The sequence below is a fragment of the Patiria miniata genome, unplaced genomic scaffold (genome assembly GCF_015706575.1).
Source record: "Patiria miniata isolate m_02_andy unplaced genomic scaffold, ASM1570657v1 HiC_scaffold_22, whole genome shotgun sequence".
Classification (NCBI taxonomy): Eukaryota; Metazoa; Echinodermata; class Asteroidea; order Valvatida; family Asterinidae; genus Patiria; species Patiria miniata.
This window is the reverse complement of record NW_024037061.1, coordinates 4,040,440-4,059,845: the sequence shown is the minus strand read 5'-3', so window position 1 is coordinate 4,059,845 and position 19,406 is coordinate 4,040,440. Positions and strand designations below refer to the sequence as shown.

The following is a 19,406-nucleotide window of genomic DNA, read 5'->3' as shown; positions in this document are numbered from 1 at the left end:
TGCCAGTCTCAAAGGGGTAGCATAATATGTAAAAGACGTCGATAGGCCAGACAGCTTGTTTTACAGACCGCTTAACGTCAACAGCGCCCTCAGCGGATTCAAATTCCCATCCTTCCTTGCCAAGTCAGAGATTTGATTTCTTTGGATTTGAATTCACCGTAGAAAAATATAACCTATTGCTTTGACATGATCAGTTTTCATTTAACTGAATTTTTCATCATTCTCAAAGGTTGAAATTATATTTAATAAATGAAAGAACGAACAAATGAAAATTGGCGTAGTAATGTTCATAGTATTCCTCTTTGAAGGTTGAAAACGCATGTAATTATTTTAAAAACGAATTGTTCAGGAAGAACTTTTAATACTGATTTCTGAAATGTATTTTTGTTTTCAAATGGAAATAAATTTTTAGAGGGGGCTGGGGTGCGGCAGAGGTGCGCCCCTAGCTTAGGCTGTTTAAGGTCTGCGCCGGTCCACGAGAATTATCCTTTTTGTTCCCGTTTTGGTCTTTTTTTTTAATGAATAGTTTTTGTTAAAACAGTTAATTGAAATATTGACTGCGTACACAAACATCGAACTCTGTTATCAATGGGTTCATAATTCACAGGTGTTTGCGCGCATGACGTCATTTGGAGGTCCACCTAGATTGGTACCTGGGCCCGATTGAAATGATATTGGGACGTCAATGAGAAGGATACCAGAGTAGATACACCTGCCATCAAAAATTAACTAATCACAGTAAAACCAACTTTTTTATTATTCCGCGTTTCGTGTAAAATGTTTTGAAAGTCACAAATTTGTTAATAACGCGTCTAAACGTTACAATTTTGTGATTATTTGAACAATTATTTGTGCAAAAAAAAACAACATTTCGGTTTTAAGAGAAGCATTGTGTACTATATTCCGTTGCGGAGGACTACATTGATTGAATAATACAGTGAACCGGTCTTGCCGGTGCAGCCCATGCATGCGTGTACTGTTAATGGGAGGTGACTGTATTTTTCGCTGAGGAAATAGCGAAAAAGCATCAATATTTCAGGATTGCGGCAATCGAATGACCACTGACTAGGATCTAGGTCTGATTTAGGTAAGAAGGGACTGATTCAGTTTTTAATAAGCGGGTGTCATGTGCATACGAGGAGTTTTCTGGCGTTCGATTCGCTCGTTTTGCTTGTCATTGCAATTTGCATGATTGATGATTCAGATTTGTCTTTTCATTGCGAATTGCCGTTCATTTGCTACATCATCGGGAAAAATATGTTGCAAAGTGACGCCACTTTTTTCTTCATATATCATCTCAATGAAGGTCAGTCATTGCAAAAATGATGATAAGACATGAATCTGGGACTGAGAAACGTTTCAAATTTTGTTCATGTTAAACAAAATGTTAGAAAATTTCTTGACTCTCCATCAATCATGTCCATAGACTTTGTACACAACCGCGGAAGTGGCGTCAGGTTGCAACATTTTTTTCCGGTGTAGGGTTTGGATCTTGGTTTTTTAATTACCAAAAATATAACCGTTTTATTACTTTTTTTGTTCTAATTTACGTAAAAACATTCTACTTTTTATAGTACATAAATTGAAACAGGGAATTTCTCCGGAAATTGATTCATTCCATTGTGCAACTGGCATGACTGGGTTTAAAAATGTCTTATGACATTGAGATGAACAATAATAAATTCATAACAAAATTGTACCAAAAGAGGAACCTGCACTTTCATTGTTATAGTTAACAGACTTAAGTTACATTAATTTTTTTGTTCTCCCGACAGCCAGGTGCCTTATTGAAGGCCCAGATTACCAGTCATGTTTGACGAGAACAAGAAAGTCTGGGTGCCAGACATCGCCGATGGATTCCAACTTGGGCGCATTGAGGACATCGGGGCCGAGTCGATCACGGTGGCGCCAATCAACAAACCTGGCAAGGTAACATCAGGCCTTACGGACATCTCATTGTTACAACCCTATTATGGTATCACCCCAACTGTAGTTGGGACACTTCCAGCTACACTTATGATTCGTCAAAGTATTAATAGGCCATTGCCATAGTTTGGGCATGTTGTGCGCTTTCTTGAAAATCACGCATTCTTAAGAATGCGCATGCACATTCTTATGATTGTGCAACTGGATCTTTGCGCAATCTTCGCAAAAAATAACTCTTCCAGATTGAGCGCACATTCTTAAGAATGCGCGACAAGATAACGGTCTTGTCGATGCCGAGCACCGGCTGCGCTTGGCAAGTCTAGCTGCATCCTCGTTCACTGATTCTTAATAATTATACTGTTGCAACGCAAGGCGCTGAAAAGTAGAGTGGATATGAAAAGTATACGCGTATTGGGGGGGGGGGGGACCGGGAAAAAAATAAGAGACATAATAATAGTGTATTGATAAGAATTCTGATTTTTGGGATAATAAAAGCGGGGGGGGGGGGGGGGGGGGGGGGGATGTAAGAATGAAGAATGTGAATAATGAGAATGAATACTGTGACATCCAGTGGCGTAGCCAGGAATTTTTTGGTGGGGGGGGGGGGGGGGGGCCGCTGGGGAGGGGGGGAAGGAGCTGGAACATTTCATGGGGGGGGGGCGTCGTCATGTAGATAAATGATAATTTTTTTAGAAACTCAAAATCTCAGTGGGGGGGGGAGCGACTGGGGGGGCGACAAGGTTTCATGGGGGCTGTCCCCCCCCCCCCCCTCTGTCGTCCCCCCCCCCCCCCCCCCCCCCCCCCCCCCCACCGTGGCTACGCCACTGGTGACATCCCATAGTGCTAATGCTATTTCCCATTTAAATTGCCACCAATTTATTGTTCACACCCCCACCATTATGCCGCAGAGCTGGATTCTATCTAGTCAAAAGAGCAATTTTGGCAGCTTCTGGACATCGTTTTTTTTTTTCGTGGCATGCATATGATACATACAGGGACTTGTAACTTGTCTAGCCTAAACAAAGCACTTCCCAGACTAGTTCCCAGTCCTCCGTTATTACAAAACTTCCCATAGTGGGCAGAAAAAAGCAATAATAACGGGTTTAATTTGAATCAAATTATCGTAGTTATACGAGTACAGAAGCATAGAACATTTTCTTTCCTCTTTATATGAATTGTTTCCCTTTTAACCGCTATACATTTCATTTAACATAAATATGTCGTGCAATGTTTGTTAAGATTGCGCAAAATTCATAAATTGTGCACGTGATATTCCCACGCAATCTTAAGAATGAGCGCTCATTCTTAAGAACGCGTGCTCATTCTTAAGAATGCGCGCTCATTCTTAAGAATGCGCGCCCATTCTTAAGATTGCGTGATTTTCAAGAATGGGCACAACAGGCACAGACTGTGATTTTGAGCCCCCCAAAAAAAACATGCAGGACAAAATCTGGCCAACTTTACACAAGTGATGGATTTTGAAGGATTAAACAATTCCTCTGGAATATGTCCAACTGAAATTGGGCCAAGTATAAAAAAAGTTTCTCATCTACAGTAGGTTAAAAAAGAAAAGAAAGAAAGAGGAGGCCCTTTCCTCCTCCTAACAAGATGGCAGAGGTTTCTCAAGATGGCGGATTTTCCAAGATGGCGAATGGGCCAGGATTATTCCATTTTCTCAACATTTTTGCTGATACCTTTGTGTCCTAAAGAGTCACCACCATTGCTACCAGATTTTAAACCTGCATACAACTTTGCTGGAAACAAATAAAAAAGGCAAAATATTGGGTATTGCAAAATAAAAATTGGGGAAAAAAGAGGCGGGCTAGAAATAGGAATTTTTTTGGGAAGAGAAACTGGTTTATTATACTTAGCCTTACCAAAGACCACTGTATGGTTTTGTTTTGCAGAAAATGTTGGTTTGCAAATTGTTACATACATTTTAAAATTTGTATTCCTTTTTTTAACATATAGCCTGTGGTCGCTCCATATGCTCGTGTTTTCCCGGCTGAGGAAGACGAAGAAAAAACAGTGGACGACAACTGTGAGTACATGTACATATTGCAGTGTACACTTTGGAAAGAATGTTGCAACCTGACAACACTTCAGCAGTTGTGGAAAAAGTTTATAGAGAGTCAAGAAAATTGTCTGAGTAGTTCTTAACAAAACTGGGAATGTTTTTCAGTCCCAGATTCATGTCTTATCATCATTTTTGCAACGAATGTCCTGTATTGAGATGATATATGAAGAAAAAAGTGGCATCAGGTTGCAACATTCTTTCCCAGTGTTCTCCAACTTTGAAAATTAAAGGTCGGTGCACTGTCAAAAAGTGGAGGGGCGCTATAATTATGTTAGGGGCGCTATTTGCAGTCATACATTTCTTTTTTAACACATCAGTGACCAGGGACTCTGAGGCAGTTTGGCCTTGAGACTTTTGACCTGATGGATTGCTACAATGGGCAGGCTTGTCAGTTTGACAAGTGTTGCATGTTACTGCTTTTGGCAGAGTTTCTGGCCAAAATATACCCTGGAGGGTAAGGGTAGTCCCACTTGTTTGTCTTTTTTATTATTTTATTTTTTATTAAACGCATAAACATGTACATGTACACCACTGATCTCTATATAGACTGGATAGCGGATATCCATACACCAGTCACACAGTAGACTTTACATATTGACCAATTCGCCCCCGGTCTCACGAAGATGGCCGCGTATAATACGAACGTTCTACGCGTATATACAGCGCGCGTTGTATCAAGAGTTGACGCGCATTTTGGTCACGTACACATATTATGATGTTCTAAAAACGACACATTTCCGTAGTGATTATTATTTCCAAAACGCCGAAAAAGTGAATTGCGGCATTAAAAATGTAAACCAGACATTAGAAAAATAGTAAACCTTGGTCAGTGGTGGTGGTCAAAATATAAGTCAAGTGAACTGCAATGTTACAAAAGTATTCATGATGCCTATAAAGACGGCAACTTGTCCTTTGTAGATCACCAGCCGGTCTCACCAGTCTCACCAATATGGCGTCAAATTCATTCATTGTGCGGCTCTTTATCCGCTATCCAGTCTTTATAATAGAGATCAGTGGTGTACACGCATTACACATCATACATTATACAATTATATGTATACCCTATGTATGCATGTATGCATTTACAGCAGAATGCACATACTTTTATTTATCTACACTGTAGTTGTTTGACATTTTTGAAACAAAAATATCTTACACGTACATTTAACATGCCATTGAAATTGTCATTTATTTGTAAAAAAGGAATGTATAAATGTAAGATATGCACATGTGCTTTGCACTTTATGATTACGTTTACATGTACCCCCGTGTTTTAGTGAACAATTTAATGGTCTTAGCTAATTAACATATTTAATTGTAAATTTACAGAATACATACAATCACTCATGCATATTGCATATAACGTTACTGCTTGTACTGTTTCCTTAGATAAACCAAATGGTCGGCCAGATTTTCATAAATGTAGTATTTTTTTTTTACATGAATACATATTTAAGATGATGTTTAGTATCAGTACAATTGATACCGGTATTTACTGTCGTCCTTATTTGAATGATAAAATATTTTCATTTTAAACATACAGCTCGATCTGCAAAAAGATTAGCTTGATATGATTCAATGCTAGTTATTGTTAATATAATTGCATACGTAGTTGAATTGGTATGTATGTATATTTACTAAACAAATTGAATTGGTACATATGTTGTACATACAACCATACATTTATAAGACTGTGCTTATATTGTATCTATTTTTTTTTTCATTTTCATAAATTTATAAAAATATGAAAGGATCATGAACATATCTCAGTACTAAGTTGCCTTTGGAAAATCATTTCTGGCAAAATTTAATCCTCATTGAAAACAAATTTAAAAATTACCACCACCCAAAAAAAAAAAAAATACCTAAAAATATCTGATGCTGATTATTTGAAAAGAGCGCAAATCAGAAAGTAGATTTGGTAGGTTTCTGAAATTGATATTGTGCATACAATAATTAATTTTTTGGGTTTGGAAATTGTACCAGGTTGACAGATTTGCATATTGTTCATGTTGTTCACTTATTTGCCATACGGAACTTTGTAACTGGATGGCCAGTTGCCATAGCGATGTCAGATTATGCGTTGCATAAACTGCTGCGCACTCGAGCTGCCATAATATAGCGTACTGTAAAAAATTGATGTATATAAAAAAATTACGTAGAAAGTCTCGAGTAGGGAATTTTATATCGAATTGTGTCTGATTTGCTTTTCATGCGTACATAAGTAGTTAAGTTGTTAAAAAAAAGGGAAAATACAAGAAATGCTTTGATGTTTACTCTTCTGGTTAAAACCAAGTTTACTGGCTGGGACATTGTAAAACAATATTCTATTGAAATTTATTAATCAACTACAAATTTAAATATGGTCTGAAAGCTTTCATTATCATTTTTAAATCTCGTCAAAAGTTGACAGTTTTTCAAATTCCGTTGTCATTTCACAAATATTTACATGTACATTGTATGCAACACCAGACAATAAAATAAATGCATCGAATACAGTGTGGTTATACATGTAAAATGCATACACGTATATAGGATCAACATAATTAAAGTCATCAAGTAGTTGACGTCAAACATTTTTAAAAGCATGTATCCCCAGTACTTGCACAAATTTTCATAAGAAATAAAAACTGTATTTAACCCTAAAACTTACCAACTCCATCAAAATCCATCCCCTATTTTGGGGATTTTGGCAGATAAGCCATGTGTACCAAGTCCATCAAAATCCACCAGCACTAGTGGTGGATTTCAATGGATTTAGTCCTAAAGCATTATGTGAAGCAGAGTCAGTGATGGATTTTGACAGACATGGTCTTCAGCTTAGTAAACTAAGTAGGGAGTGACGGTTAATTTTGTAAATTTTTATTTTGTGATTTGGTTTGGAAACAAGTGTTTGACTGAATTAGATTTGGGCATAAATGTTGTTTCAATCCTACATATTGCCTATTCTTGGATAATTCTTCTTGTCTGCACTCAAAAACCATTTTCAATTACTTTGTTTATCCCTCCAGGTGCGTTGATGTATTTGAATGAGGCGACCTTACTCAACAATCTCCGACTGCGCTACAAGAGAGGCAAAATCTACGTGAGTACACCCACTTGATATCATGCATATTTTATTATTGGGACTAGAATATCTCATTATTCGGCAAGGTCGCTAGATTCTAGAAGGAAATATGGCTGGAGTTATTCAATATGCAGATGCTGCCCCCTGGCCATATGGGGATATGTTGCATAATACAATATAAATAGATTTATACTTTACATGTAATTTACTAAAATTGTTAAAAAGAAATTTTTAACTTGCGTTTATTAAAGTCAGAGTGAACCATTTGCAGTTTTTCAAAAAGTAACCGACCAAATTATTGTTGGAAGTCTCACTCAGTTTAAAGATAGTAATGGCAAAACTGAAATTATCCCTTGAAAAAAAATAATAAAAAGAAGGTAATTTCCGTAAGATGTGTGGCACATTTTTGGAAATTCAGGTTTAGGAATTGCCATTAGGCCCAAAAAAATAATAGTTCTGCTTCCGGTTTCCCTACCCACCCTATTCTGACAGCCCCTACCCTAATTTTTTTATTGGAAAAATGAGGAAAAAACACCCAAAACCATCACTTTATACCTTTCACCCTTGACTACACGCAGATGCCTCCATATGATCGTACACAAAAAAAATTGGCCAAAAAAAAAAATCCCTACCTACCTACCCTATTTTCGAATGCCATTTAATCGGAGGCAGAGCTATTTTTTTTTTGGCCTTATGAAAAGGATTTTCAATGTTTACTGGAAAACAGGTTAGTATAGTAATAACATTTTGGAGGGACACGATCAAGATTCAATTTTAGGTCGGCTGAAAGTTGTTCATGAAGAAAACTGCTCAGCCTAAAAACGGCAATATGAATATTAGAAATAAAGTTCCATGGAACACAAGGTACATATCTAGGATTGCATTTAAAATACCATCCATTGCGTGGCCGTTTCAATTTGTTAGATGTTTGTCCTGTATTGTCATATTTCTTCATCCGCAGTGCACATGCACCATCAAGAGAAATGTCTTTTGTATCCGTTTCTAAGCCATTCGGCAAACGTTTGGCATTTCGTTTTGTTTACAGGAGCACACACGCACATCATGAGCTGCAGACATTTCACAATGTAATTTCAGAACGTCAACGTACGTTGTCCCACATTTCACGTTCTTACCTGGCATGAGATTTGTTTTTGAAACAAATAATGCAAAAAACTGTCATTTATTATTTTTGCATGACAACTTAAAACAGAGCATTTTGATTTGTTTTGTATAAGAAACTAACAACTGTTTCTTTGTTTTGTTTTTGATATATTTATTTTCCTTTTGTTTGTTTGTTTGTTTGTTTTTGTTTGTTTTGCTGTTAAACTGTCATTGAATGTTCTTCATTGGCGTGATTGACATGCCTATTAAGTATGCATTTCTTTTTGTTAATCACATGTGGAACAGTTTGCATCCCCAAAACCGTTACCAGCATTCATGTCTTGAAGAAGCCGACAGTTAAAACCAAAATTTAGGAAGACAGCTTCCTAGATTTGATTTGATGTTAAGCATGTTTGTCTTTTAACCCTCCCGTTCTGGCTGGCAAATTCAGCCGCGCCATCATAGCAGTCAAAATCAATCAGGTCACTGTTTTTAACAGTTAAGAATTCTCTTCTTATTTGGATATAGCCGTGCTCGGACTGGAGATAATTGATATGCCAGCTGAAACTACCAGTGACCTCTTTTGTCCGTTGATGGAATTTGACTAGTCACAGTGTTTACACAAATGTGATCTGACTGTTTATTTTTACTAGCCTGTACATACAATTGCATGGCAAGGGAAGTGGAAGACATTTTTTTTACTGTCTGTGAATGATCAAACAACAGTGTACATGCAACAGTGTAACAAATATGACAAAATCTTTTTGCGTTATGACCTACATTGTACAATAATGTTTTTTTAAGATCCATTGTTCCCTCCCGTAGTTGAGTTTGTACAAGTAACTGCATGTTCAATTGCCCGATGGTCAGACTAACTCTTGGTTAATATGATTATTTGATTAAGTATAACAAATAAATCTGATAATGATTCAATTAAAGAGGTTGTGGAATGCTCGAAGATATTTCTGTCATTTTTCAGGGGGCAGCAAACAAAACATAGTAAATCGTGACGTAATAAACAGGACTCGTTTATACTACGCTGCATCGGGAGTCTTGTTTATTACGTCACGATTTACTATGTTTTGTTTGCTGCCCCCAACGCCGACTTTTACACAAATCGCACGTTCGGGTCGAAACATGACCTGAAAAACAGCTCTCAAAAGTACCTTTTGTACTCATTTCATGACAGACACAATAGTCGTTTTTATTTCATCACACCTTAGGCTACATATACCCGAAAAAATGACGGAAATGTCTTCGAGCATTCCACAACCTCTTTAACAGAAGTTTAGTTTATACATTAAAGTGCCATGCATGTTTTGGAGGATTGAGAAGTATTAGGCTTAATAATTTATTTGGTTGCGTTTTTTTTTTTTGGACAGACGTACGTGGCCAACATACTGATTGCAGTCAACCCATACAAAGAACTCCAAAACCTGTATGACAACGATACCATCAGGCGCTACAACGGCAAATCGCTGGGTGTGCTACCGCCGCATGTGTTTGCTATCGGTAAGAGAAACTTGTAAGGTTTTACACACCTTACAAGAAGACACATTGAAGTTGTAACAGCGGAGAATTGTGAATTTCGTTTGTAATTTCTAATTCTCCTGTCTCAAACATTTCAGCCCTAGTATTTCATACATGTACAGGGTGAGTAAAAAAAAGCGGAACCCAAACAATATATTTCATATTTAAAAAAATATGTAGCACCAAAAATAATAATGACTGGAAAGCCAATTTCAAAAGCTACTTTTAGATAAAAAAAAATACTGAAATTGCTTAATCCCTACAAAGAATATCTCCATTTAAACGCAACGACCCTAAAACCTGTCTCGTCAAAAAAAAAAATTTCTGTGTGTTTTGACTGTTTGGAACAACAAAGAAAATGACATAGAATACTTGTTTCAACAACTGTCACAAACTGTAGTACACAATATTTTGATTAACAACCCTGGTTAGGCAAACAATATGATTTATAAAATCTACTTTTTGAAAAGACCGGCCTTCAAAAGGACATTGTTGCATATTCTTAACGTTTAAACTAAGATTTCATCGCTGGTGATGTTTGAAGACAATTGTGACGACTATTGTTGAAATCGCATTTTTTTTGGACGAGACAGGTTTTGGGGTCATTGGGTTTAAAAGGTGATATTCTTTGAACAGATTGACCAATTTCAGTAATTTTTCCATCTAAAAGTAGCTTATGAAATTGGCTTTCCAGTCATTATTATTTTTGGTGCTACATATTTTTTTAAACATGAAATATAATGTTTGGGGTTTGGGTTTGGCTTTTTTGACTCACCCTGTATTATTGTAACGAAATGCAACATTATGACATTATGACGAAACAGTAACGGCAAGGTTAAAGTTTGTTTAATTTTTTTCAAGTGAAAAATTAAAACAAAAACCGACCAGAGATTTCAAGATTTTTGGGTTGGCCTTACTTTTAACACTTTAAAGGGTCCATGAAATGAATTTTTTGAGGATTTTTATGACTTAAATACATTTAAAACTGCTTTCTTGCCATGAAACTATGGCTTTCCACCTCCTTTGTAGCAGTAAAAGGGAGAAATTTCAACATTTTAGTTTTTATGCTAATGAAAATTGCCATATTCATGAGCCAAAGCGTGATGTCATTCAAGGCAGAATAGTAGTGTCTGCATAGCTTTGTGTACAAATTTGTGTTAAAACTTTTCTTCATTTTCTTGGAGTAGGTTCCACTTTTTACTTGTTTATCAATCGGCTCAGTGAGAACGTGTCTCGGGCGCCGAATTCAGGCCCAATTCAAAACATGATTCAGCAACTTTTGATTTGAAATCGAGATCCTAGAATGTTGTTTTTCTCAAAATATACAGCTGAAGCTGAGCTGAAACTTCATCAGGTTAGTTGTTCAGCACCCTTCTTTAGATTTTGAGCACTTTTGTTGCTTCAAACAAACAAAATGCAGAAATTACAAATGATGGACTATATCTTTAAAGGAATTTAAATATTACTCTGAATATTGCCTTCCCCTAGGAGTGGTTATGATTTCTGGTAATATGACTTAGTGAATGTTTTCTTTATCAGCGGACAAGGCCTTCCGTGACATGAAAGTGACTAAACTCAGCCAGTCAATCATTGTGAGCGGAGAGTCTGGTGCCGGCAAGACAGAGTCAACCAAATATATCCTGAGGTATGGCGTCTGTACTTCACGCAGTTAACACTTCAATACTCCTCTATTTACCTTTATTTATTACATTTTTTTTTTCATTTCTTCCAATTGAAATCCAATGCCAGTAATGATAAACAGAAACGAAAAAGCAGTGTATTGTGCGGAAGTACTGCAATATTATGCTAATTTATGCAAATTATTGACAGGTACATGGGCGTCGTGGGGGGGGGGGGGAGGTTGGGGGCAAGGGGGGCCTGTAAAAGCAAAAAAAAAGGAAAAGAAAAAAAAGAGGGTGAAGTCATATTTGCTATTAACTTATGCAGGTGTGTCAGTAGGGGTGGGGTGGGCAAATGCCCCCCACCCACCCTGGAAAAAAATGATAAATTAAGAATATGTTAGAGAAAGTACAAGGATTTGGGGGGGGGGGGAATGTGCTTTGCCCCACCTCCCCCCCCCCCCCAGAAAAAATCCTGGCGACGCCCATGGACAGGTTCACAGGGCGATGTGATGGCCAGCTTCATAACATTATATCTACCAATGGCCAGAAAGCAGACTTATTGTGCTGACTTTTAAACGAATCACTCAGGTTTCTAACATTTGACAAATAAGGAAACCCCTGTTATATGTTTTTCATCATCTCCTCGAGACTGGTCAAACTTTTTTTCGAATATTTGAATTGAAAAAATGCTATTCAGAAAAAAAAGGAAAAGAAAAAAAAGAGGGTGAAGTCATCTTTGTCTATCTGAATAGCATTTTTTTCAATTCAAATATTCGATGATATTTGTCGCAGCCCATTGAGACCAGCACGCTCTTATTGTTTGTCTTGGTTCTAGCAGTGTTCCTTTTTCTTGTACTTCCTACCAGGTACCTGACAGAAAGCCATGGGCAGGGAGCAGGCACCATCGAGCAGCGCATCGTGGAGGCCAATCCCCTCCTAGAAGCCTTTGGTAACGCCAAGACCATGCGAAACAACAACAGCAGTCGCTTCGGCAAGTTTGTGGAGATGCACTTTGGGGAGAAGGTAAGGCTGTGACTACGGCTGATAGCAACACACGTGTCTATGGGAAATGGCTTCAGCCATATCCATAGCCATGTAGTGTGGACACAGCCTAAGAGATAGACTTTAGTAGTATGAGTGGAGCATTTTGCACCCCAAATATGGAGTGTGGCTGTTCCTGCAAGCTTCAAAGCAAATAGAATTGGGAGCAATTCAGGGCCCAATTTCACAGCTCTGCTTACTATTAGCGAAAAAATCCTGTTTAACTCTTTCAGTGCCCGGGACATTTCAAAAGTTTAACCCTAAAGTGCTCAACTTCGAGCTTTTTTTCTAATTATTCAAAATTCTGTTAAAAAAAGAAGTAAATAAGTTGTAATCACCAAACTTGTATCTTGCTCTCAGGTATATTCTTGTTACTTTCAAAAGTCAATAGTAGGAAAGAACCTAGTGATACACCCTGAAACACTCTACTGAACACAGGGGAATTCTGCACTTTTTGTAGAATATACATCTGTCGTGTCTGATACCCCTCCTCATACAAACTCTGTTCATTAGCATCAATATCGTCATGATTGTCACTATTGACACTAACGTAAGCACCATCATTATCATTTGTATCGGTATCCCTATTTTCCTCTTCTGACTCACCATCCTGTTCTGAAATATCCATAGATGATTCTGAATCAGAAAAGTAATCCCTTTCGCTGTCCGAATCGGCAAAAATTTCATTGATTTCCTCTGGAGATAACACGTGAGCCTGTTTCTGGGCGCCGCCATTTTTGTCAACAAGTCGAAACTCAGAGACGGGCTGTCAGTGTTATGCCCTCTCGCAAGAACTCGAATAAAAAAATAAATACAGGTCGTACATGCATGAAAATGGTACCATTAGAAAGAGCGAGAGCGCCCCCTTTTGATAACATGTTTACCTCGTACATGTACGAGGTTTGGCGATTTTAAGCACGAACATTACCTCGTATATGTACGAGGTTGGCACTTTTGTACTAACAAATATACCTCCTACATGTACGAGTTTGGCACTGAAAGAGTTAATGCAGCAGAAAATACCGTGCTTACTGTAAGCAATTTTCACAGGTTAACTAAGAATTTCGGCTTCTGCGCATAACTACATCCCGTAACCAAGGATTCTGTGCTTAGAGGGTTAGCGCAGAGTTTTTCTGTTAGCACTGTTAGCACTAAATGGTTATCGTAAGCGTGGAATTCTGTGGTTGGCAATGTTTTCCTTCAACTAGACTCTTAGAGTCATTCCAAACAAATTCAACAGTCGATCTTACGACATAGCTGTTCGTAACTGTTTCAAAACCTCAAACCTTTCATGTACTTAAATAAAATCTATGAAAAAAATGGTTTGGTGCAAATGTCTGAAATATGTCTAAAAAGCATTCAAATGTCTGCTAACATTATGTACCATGAACATCATTTTGAGAATTTCAATTTCCCCAAGTCTCGATCCTGTGATAATTACCGTTACTATTTTTTCGTCCCAGAATGCTGTGGTGGGTGGCTACGTGTCTCATTACCTTCTTGAGAAACCCCGCGTCATCTGGCAGAACGGTGAAGAACGCAACTACCACATCTTCTACTACCTGTGTGCTGGGGCACCAGACAATGTACGCAAGGAACTCGGCATAAAGACGCCTGATGACTTTCAGGTAGGTTTTCATTTATGCAGATCTTTAAACTTCACCAGCCACTAGCCTGCAGACTTAAAGGCATATAGGATCATTTGCATTTATCCCAAAAGTAACCTACGGAATTATTAAAGATCGTTCTGGTTCTAGACTTCTCTTGAAATTATTCCATCTGGCTTGCTGTCATTTAGAAGAAAGCAAGGAACGTATAGGTGATTTCCAACGATCGGTCAATTTAATTGACTGATTTTTTTAAACATAAAAAGTACTATAGATGAAATTGTGTTTCGTGATCAATCATTTGTGCATTGTTTTTCACTGTTTTCTCAAAATGTGTAATATTCACTGAGCTGGAACTTCAACAGGTTAGGTTTTTAACACTCTTCTTTTGAGTGGTGTTATTTTTTAAACGAACAAAGTACATGAAAAGCAAATGTCATAAATAGTTTTGATGAAAATGAAAATAGAAAAAAAAATTGATTATAAATGTATACACTTTGCAAATTGCTTACTGAACAGTAGTTGTAAGTTTGGTTACTTTTTTACCCCCCCCCAAAAAATATGTTTTAATGATAAATCTTTTCCCCCCCCAGTACCTTAAGAATGGCAACACCCTGTTCTTCACTACCAAGGAAACGCACAAGAGCCTGCCTGACGACAGGAAGAGTAAAATGGTAGGTTGCCATGGTAACACATTTACATAAAGTTATCTTCTTTCTCTCGTAAACAGTGTTTAGTTTGCATCATTCATTAAAGTATGGAAATGAATAAATTGAAATGAATAAATTTTGCATCTTATACTTTTCTTAATAAATCTTTTCTGTTGCTAGTTTTTTCAATCATGTTCATGATCTGCTTTTTCAATTTCAGTTTTTATGAAAGTTGAAGTAAAGATATTTTTGTGTAAAATTTGGTTTTGTGAGTAAACAAAAATGCTTTTGTGACTAATCTCTTTCATTATATTTATGTTATTTAAACCTTTTGCCGTTTTGTCGTTTTGAAACATTTCTCTGCCGTTCGTTTGTGGTAAGGACTGAAGTTATGTTACATGCATGTCTGTGTACAAACTTTTTATTTGTTGTAAACCTAAGAACAACATTCATTTTGTGTGCACATGTTGTTAGCCCTACACGTATCCACAAAAATCTAACACAAAGTTTTGCAGTATTTTGGTGATTTCAGGACATTCTCAGTTACTGTATTAGTGGGCTGTGTTCAAAGAGTGTGACATGCAGGCCATCAGCCTCGGTCCAAAATTTTGGCCACCGGTATCAAATGAGGGGAATAATCGTCATAGCGATTTTTGGCAAGGTATGCACATCCAGAGTTGGAAAATATGTGATAGCATTGCAACGGTGGCAGCTTTTTGGGTGTTATCGCCCTTTTTTTTTTTAAATGTCCATCAAAATGCTTGTTACCACTCTAGGGGCGGTATACCTTGCGCATGCGCACTATAATCATTTATGCCGTAATTTGATACTGACCAAACCCCCAGGCTGATGGCCTAATTGTTTAATTGCACTCAGTTAAGCCGTCCTCGAGTCGACCGTGCGATGACACAGAACAGTCAGCGACTGATTTGACAGAACCAAGCTGTGCCTGAGCTGCCACTGTCGGGAACATATTACTCACTGATATTTTTTGCAACCTGAGTGTAAATGTGTCGATATTAAGATGATCGGCATCAGTTGGTGCTATACAAAAATATCAAGAGTCACAAGAAGAGTAGCAAAATGTCAACTTCTGCGCTGCGAGGGAATGTGTTCCGAACAGGCGGGTATCAATCGCAGTCGACCTGCGTGAAGTCATGTGCGCATCCAGCACCCGATTTCACGAAGCACTGCGACGCGTCGCAACTCGAGTTACGACGTTGCGACGCGTCGTATTATCCATTCCACGAAAGTTGCGATGTGTTGAATGCTTCGTAAGTTCCTTGACGACGGCTTAAAACACGTCGCAAGATACGACATGTCTAGTGGTCGTCGCAAAATAAGAACAGTCTGTTTTTAGCCAGTTTTGTGCCATAAACATTACATTAACGAGATTATATTACCGAGGCAATGTGTGTAAAGTTGTAAATTTATAGAAAATTCATTGAATAATTATGAATTAGCCTGGAATATTGCAGTTGAAATTTCAAAGTAGCTACACAGTCCACTGAGAGCTCATTTTCCTTTAAAATTGCATTGCACGGCCGCCATTTTGTCCTACGTTTTAACAAATTTCGAGCGGAGATCTGACGACTCTTTGTTGAATATCAAATGACTATTTACTGTACGCTGACTAAATACATAAAACAGTCACCGAGTTGTCCAATGTAAATACACATACGACGCGTCGCACTTACACTTACAACGCAGCTGCGACGCATCGTAGGGATAATGATGCGTCGCAGTGCTGCGATGCATCGTAAGTTACGAAGAGTTTGATGAAATCGGGTCCAGATCATCCAATTTTATTGTGAATCGTCGTCGCATTGTGGGTGATGTGAGCATGGTTGCGATTACTCTGTGTCGAGATTCCGCTTGTTCCACGATTTTAATCGCACGATTTCTCAGTTTTTGTGACCTGAGCCATGACTTTTGTGCTTGATACCGACGGTTCTGTCACAGCGCAAGCAGATCGCAAGTCGACCTGAGGCCAGGTTTAGATTTCTGAGGTTTTAGAACAGGTTCCAGGCATAAATTATGGGAGAGTTACAAATGTGCAGTTAAATATTATATAGCTGTCAAATTATCATTTACACACATAATTTTTTTTCACAGATTAAATATGGAAAACATATTTCTCCTCTTATAATTGGTTTACATAGTAACTGGTTTCCAAATAATTGGTTATTTTTTATCAAATGCACAAACACCTTGGAACATACACGTACACTCATACATTTTGCATGGAGTTGTTACTGCTGTATTCAACACAGATGTCTGTATATTATGGTTTAAAACTATGCACTGGAATTGAGTTGGTTTTTTGTCGGCTTGGGGTCACTATTTAAGTTGGTAGTCTACAAGTTGGTATTTATTGTCGGGCAGAAAACCTTTAAATTTACAGATTTTCTATGAATTTTTATTTTTCACTATTGTGATAAATGCAGTAGGGATTTTTAATCAACATTTTCTTTTTTTTAATGGAGAGGAAACGTTAATTTTCATTTCATTTGTTCAACGGAATCTTTTTGAAAGAGTGAACCTAGCTAGTTTCTTTTGTGGTTCATTTCATCATTTGAATGGGAAACAGTTACAAGATTGTAAAATGTAGCATCGATGTCTTTTCCCCTCATTTTGATAGAGTGGTGCACAATTGTCTTGTGGCACATGTGCATGGCGTTTTGCAAAGTATTGATACACCAAAACGGGGAATGAATGGTTCACCAAGTTAGCCAATAAGCCAGTTCGGTATCTCGATGAGGTAGTCCAGGTCAAAGGTCATTTTTCATGTAACGTCACATCAACAACTTTATCCCGAATGTCTTTTTCCCTCATTTTGATAGAGTGGTTCGCAATTGTCTTGTGGTACATGTGCATGGCGTTTTGCAACGTATTGATACACCAAAACGGGGAATGAATGGCTCACCAAGTTAGCCAATAAGCCAGTTCGGTATCTTGATGAAGTAGTCCAGGTCAAGGTCATTTTTCACCTAACGTCACATCAACAACTTTATCCCGAATGTCTTTTTCCCTCATTTTGATAGAGTGGTTCACAATTGTCTTGTGGTACATGTGCATGGCGTTTTGCAAAGTATTGATACACCAAAACGGGGAATGAATGGCTCACTTAGCCAATAAGGCAGTTCGGTATCTCGAATGAAGTAGTCCAGGTCAAAGGTCATTTTTCACGTAACGTCACATCAACAACTTTATCCCGAATGTCTTTTTCCCTCATTTTGATAGAGTGGTTCACAATTGTCTTGTGGTACATGTGCATGGCGTTTTGCAACGTATTGATACACCAAAATGGGGAATGAATGGCTCACTTAGCCAATAAGCCAGTTCGGTATCTCGAATGAAGTAGTCCAGGTCAAAAGTTATTCGGGATAAAGTCGTAAACATGATGTTACGCGATGTTATGTGAATGCCCATTCTGCGCGTAATTAAGGCATGAGCATATTCCGCCAGTCTCCCTGCGCATTCACGCGCTGTCGATTAGTGTTGGATTATCCTGAATGACCCATGACCCCTGGGGTGCTTGTGGTCCAATGGTTACGGTGTTCGACTCGTGTGCCGTGGTACATGGGTTCGAACCCTGACCGTGGGAACATGGTGCTTGTGCTCTTGAGCAAGGCACTTTACCACTATTGCTTCGTCCTCCGGATGGGACGTAAACCCGTAGTTCCCGTGTGATGTGTAATGCACGTTAAAGAATCAGCAACACTTGTCGCTAAGAGAAGGGGTTCGCCCCGGTGTTTCTGGCAGTGGCCGCAGCACCTTGTGAACCCTGGTGCCACATAATGGGTCTCATATCTCTCATGTACTTCATTCATCTAACAGTAGACATAACTCCCAGTGCCTTGAGTACCTCAGTACTCTGTTGCGCTAATGCCTGAATAGGTTTCTGCAACATAGCCATACAGATACAGACAGATACAGATGACCCATATCATTATGCGCATGCACAGTTGAAATAACGAACTGTTTTACTCCAAATTCCTGATTTGTACACCACACTTTTTACTCCCAGTACAAGAAACACGGAGGCCTGTATGACATCGCGCTGGACGACTACAAAGGCTACGCGCGGGTTGAGGGCGCTATGAAGAAAATCGGCCTGGAGGACAAAGAGAAGTTAAATATCTTCCGCGTGGTTGCCGGGGTGATGCATCTTGGGAACGTCAGCTTTCAAACGTCGGACGGAACGCAAGGTATGTCAACAAGTACACCTTTTGAACAATCCTATTTTTAAAGGCTTAAGGATCATTTGCATTTATCCCATAAGTATCCTACCGAATTATTATCAAAAAGCTTACTTGGATTAAAGATCGTACTGGTACTAAACACCCCGTGAAATTATTCCATCTGGCTTGCTGTCATTTCGACGGTGTTTTCACGAAGTGACAAAAACCTCAATATCATGCAAAAAGGTCATTCCGAGATAATCGCCTTTGAAGTTAATCATTTTTTCAAAACACCTTTTCGACTAGTTTTTAGTTATGGATTGAGGAAATTCTTGCATCGTCAAGTAACATATGCTTTGTTCTTTGCTTATTCAAAGTTGTTTATTAGAGAATTAAACTGTTATTCATTAATTAAGATCAATAAAGATTTTGTTCACTTTGTGAAAACAGCAAAACACAGAGGCCTCACTATTTTGTCCCATTAAGTTGTACACACGCTTCGTCACTTCGTGAAAACATAAAACGTTCTAAGAAATTGTTACATTTGCACGTCTGACGTCACTGCAGCGTGCGCGCGTCTGTTCTTTATCGACATCGTTCA

General features: G+C 38.2%; 1 protein-coding gene across 2 annotated transcripts in view; it reads left to right on the top strand.

The window, feature by feature from the left end:
* The first annotated feature begins 941 nt into the window (after positions 1-941).
* The window catches only part of LOC119730165 (unconventional myosin-VI-like), a 47,708-nt gene continuing 29,243 nt past the window's right edge, over positions 942-19,406 (top strand). Inside the window, exons 1-10 of one of the 2 annotated variants that reach the window (XM_038202946.1) lie at positions 942-1,087; positions 1,776-1,929; positions 3,898-3,967; positions 7,015-7,088; positions 9,554-9,683; positions 11,241-11,346; positions 12,190-12,346; positions 13,828-13,992; positions 14,565-14,645; positions 18,652-18,832. In XM_038202946.1, coding sequence (XP_038058874.1) covers positions 1,810-1,929; positions 3,898-3,967; positions 7,015-7,088; positions 9,554-9,683; positions 11,241-11,346; positions 12,190-12,346; positions 13,828-13,992; positions 14,565-14,645; positions 18,652-18,832 — 1,084 coding nt within the window. In that variant the 5' untranslated portion in view covers positions 942-1,087; positions 1,776-1,809. Of the gene's footprint in view, positions 1,088-1,775; positions 1,930-3,897; positions 3,968-7,014; positions 7,089-7,983; positions 8,175-9,553; positions 9,684-11,240; positions 11,347-12,189; positions 12,347-13,827; positions 13,993-14,564; positions 14,646-18,651; positions 18,833-19,406 lie in introns of those variants that run through there. The other variant, XM_038202948.1, reaches the window with a different exon arrangement.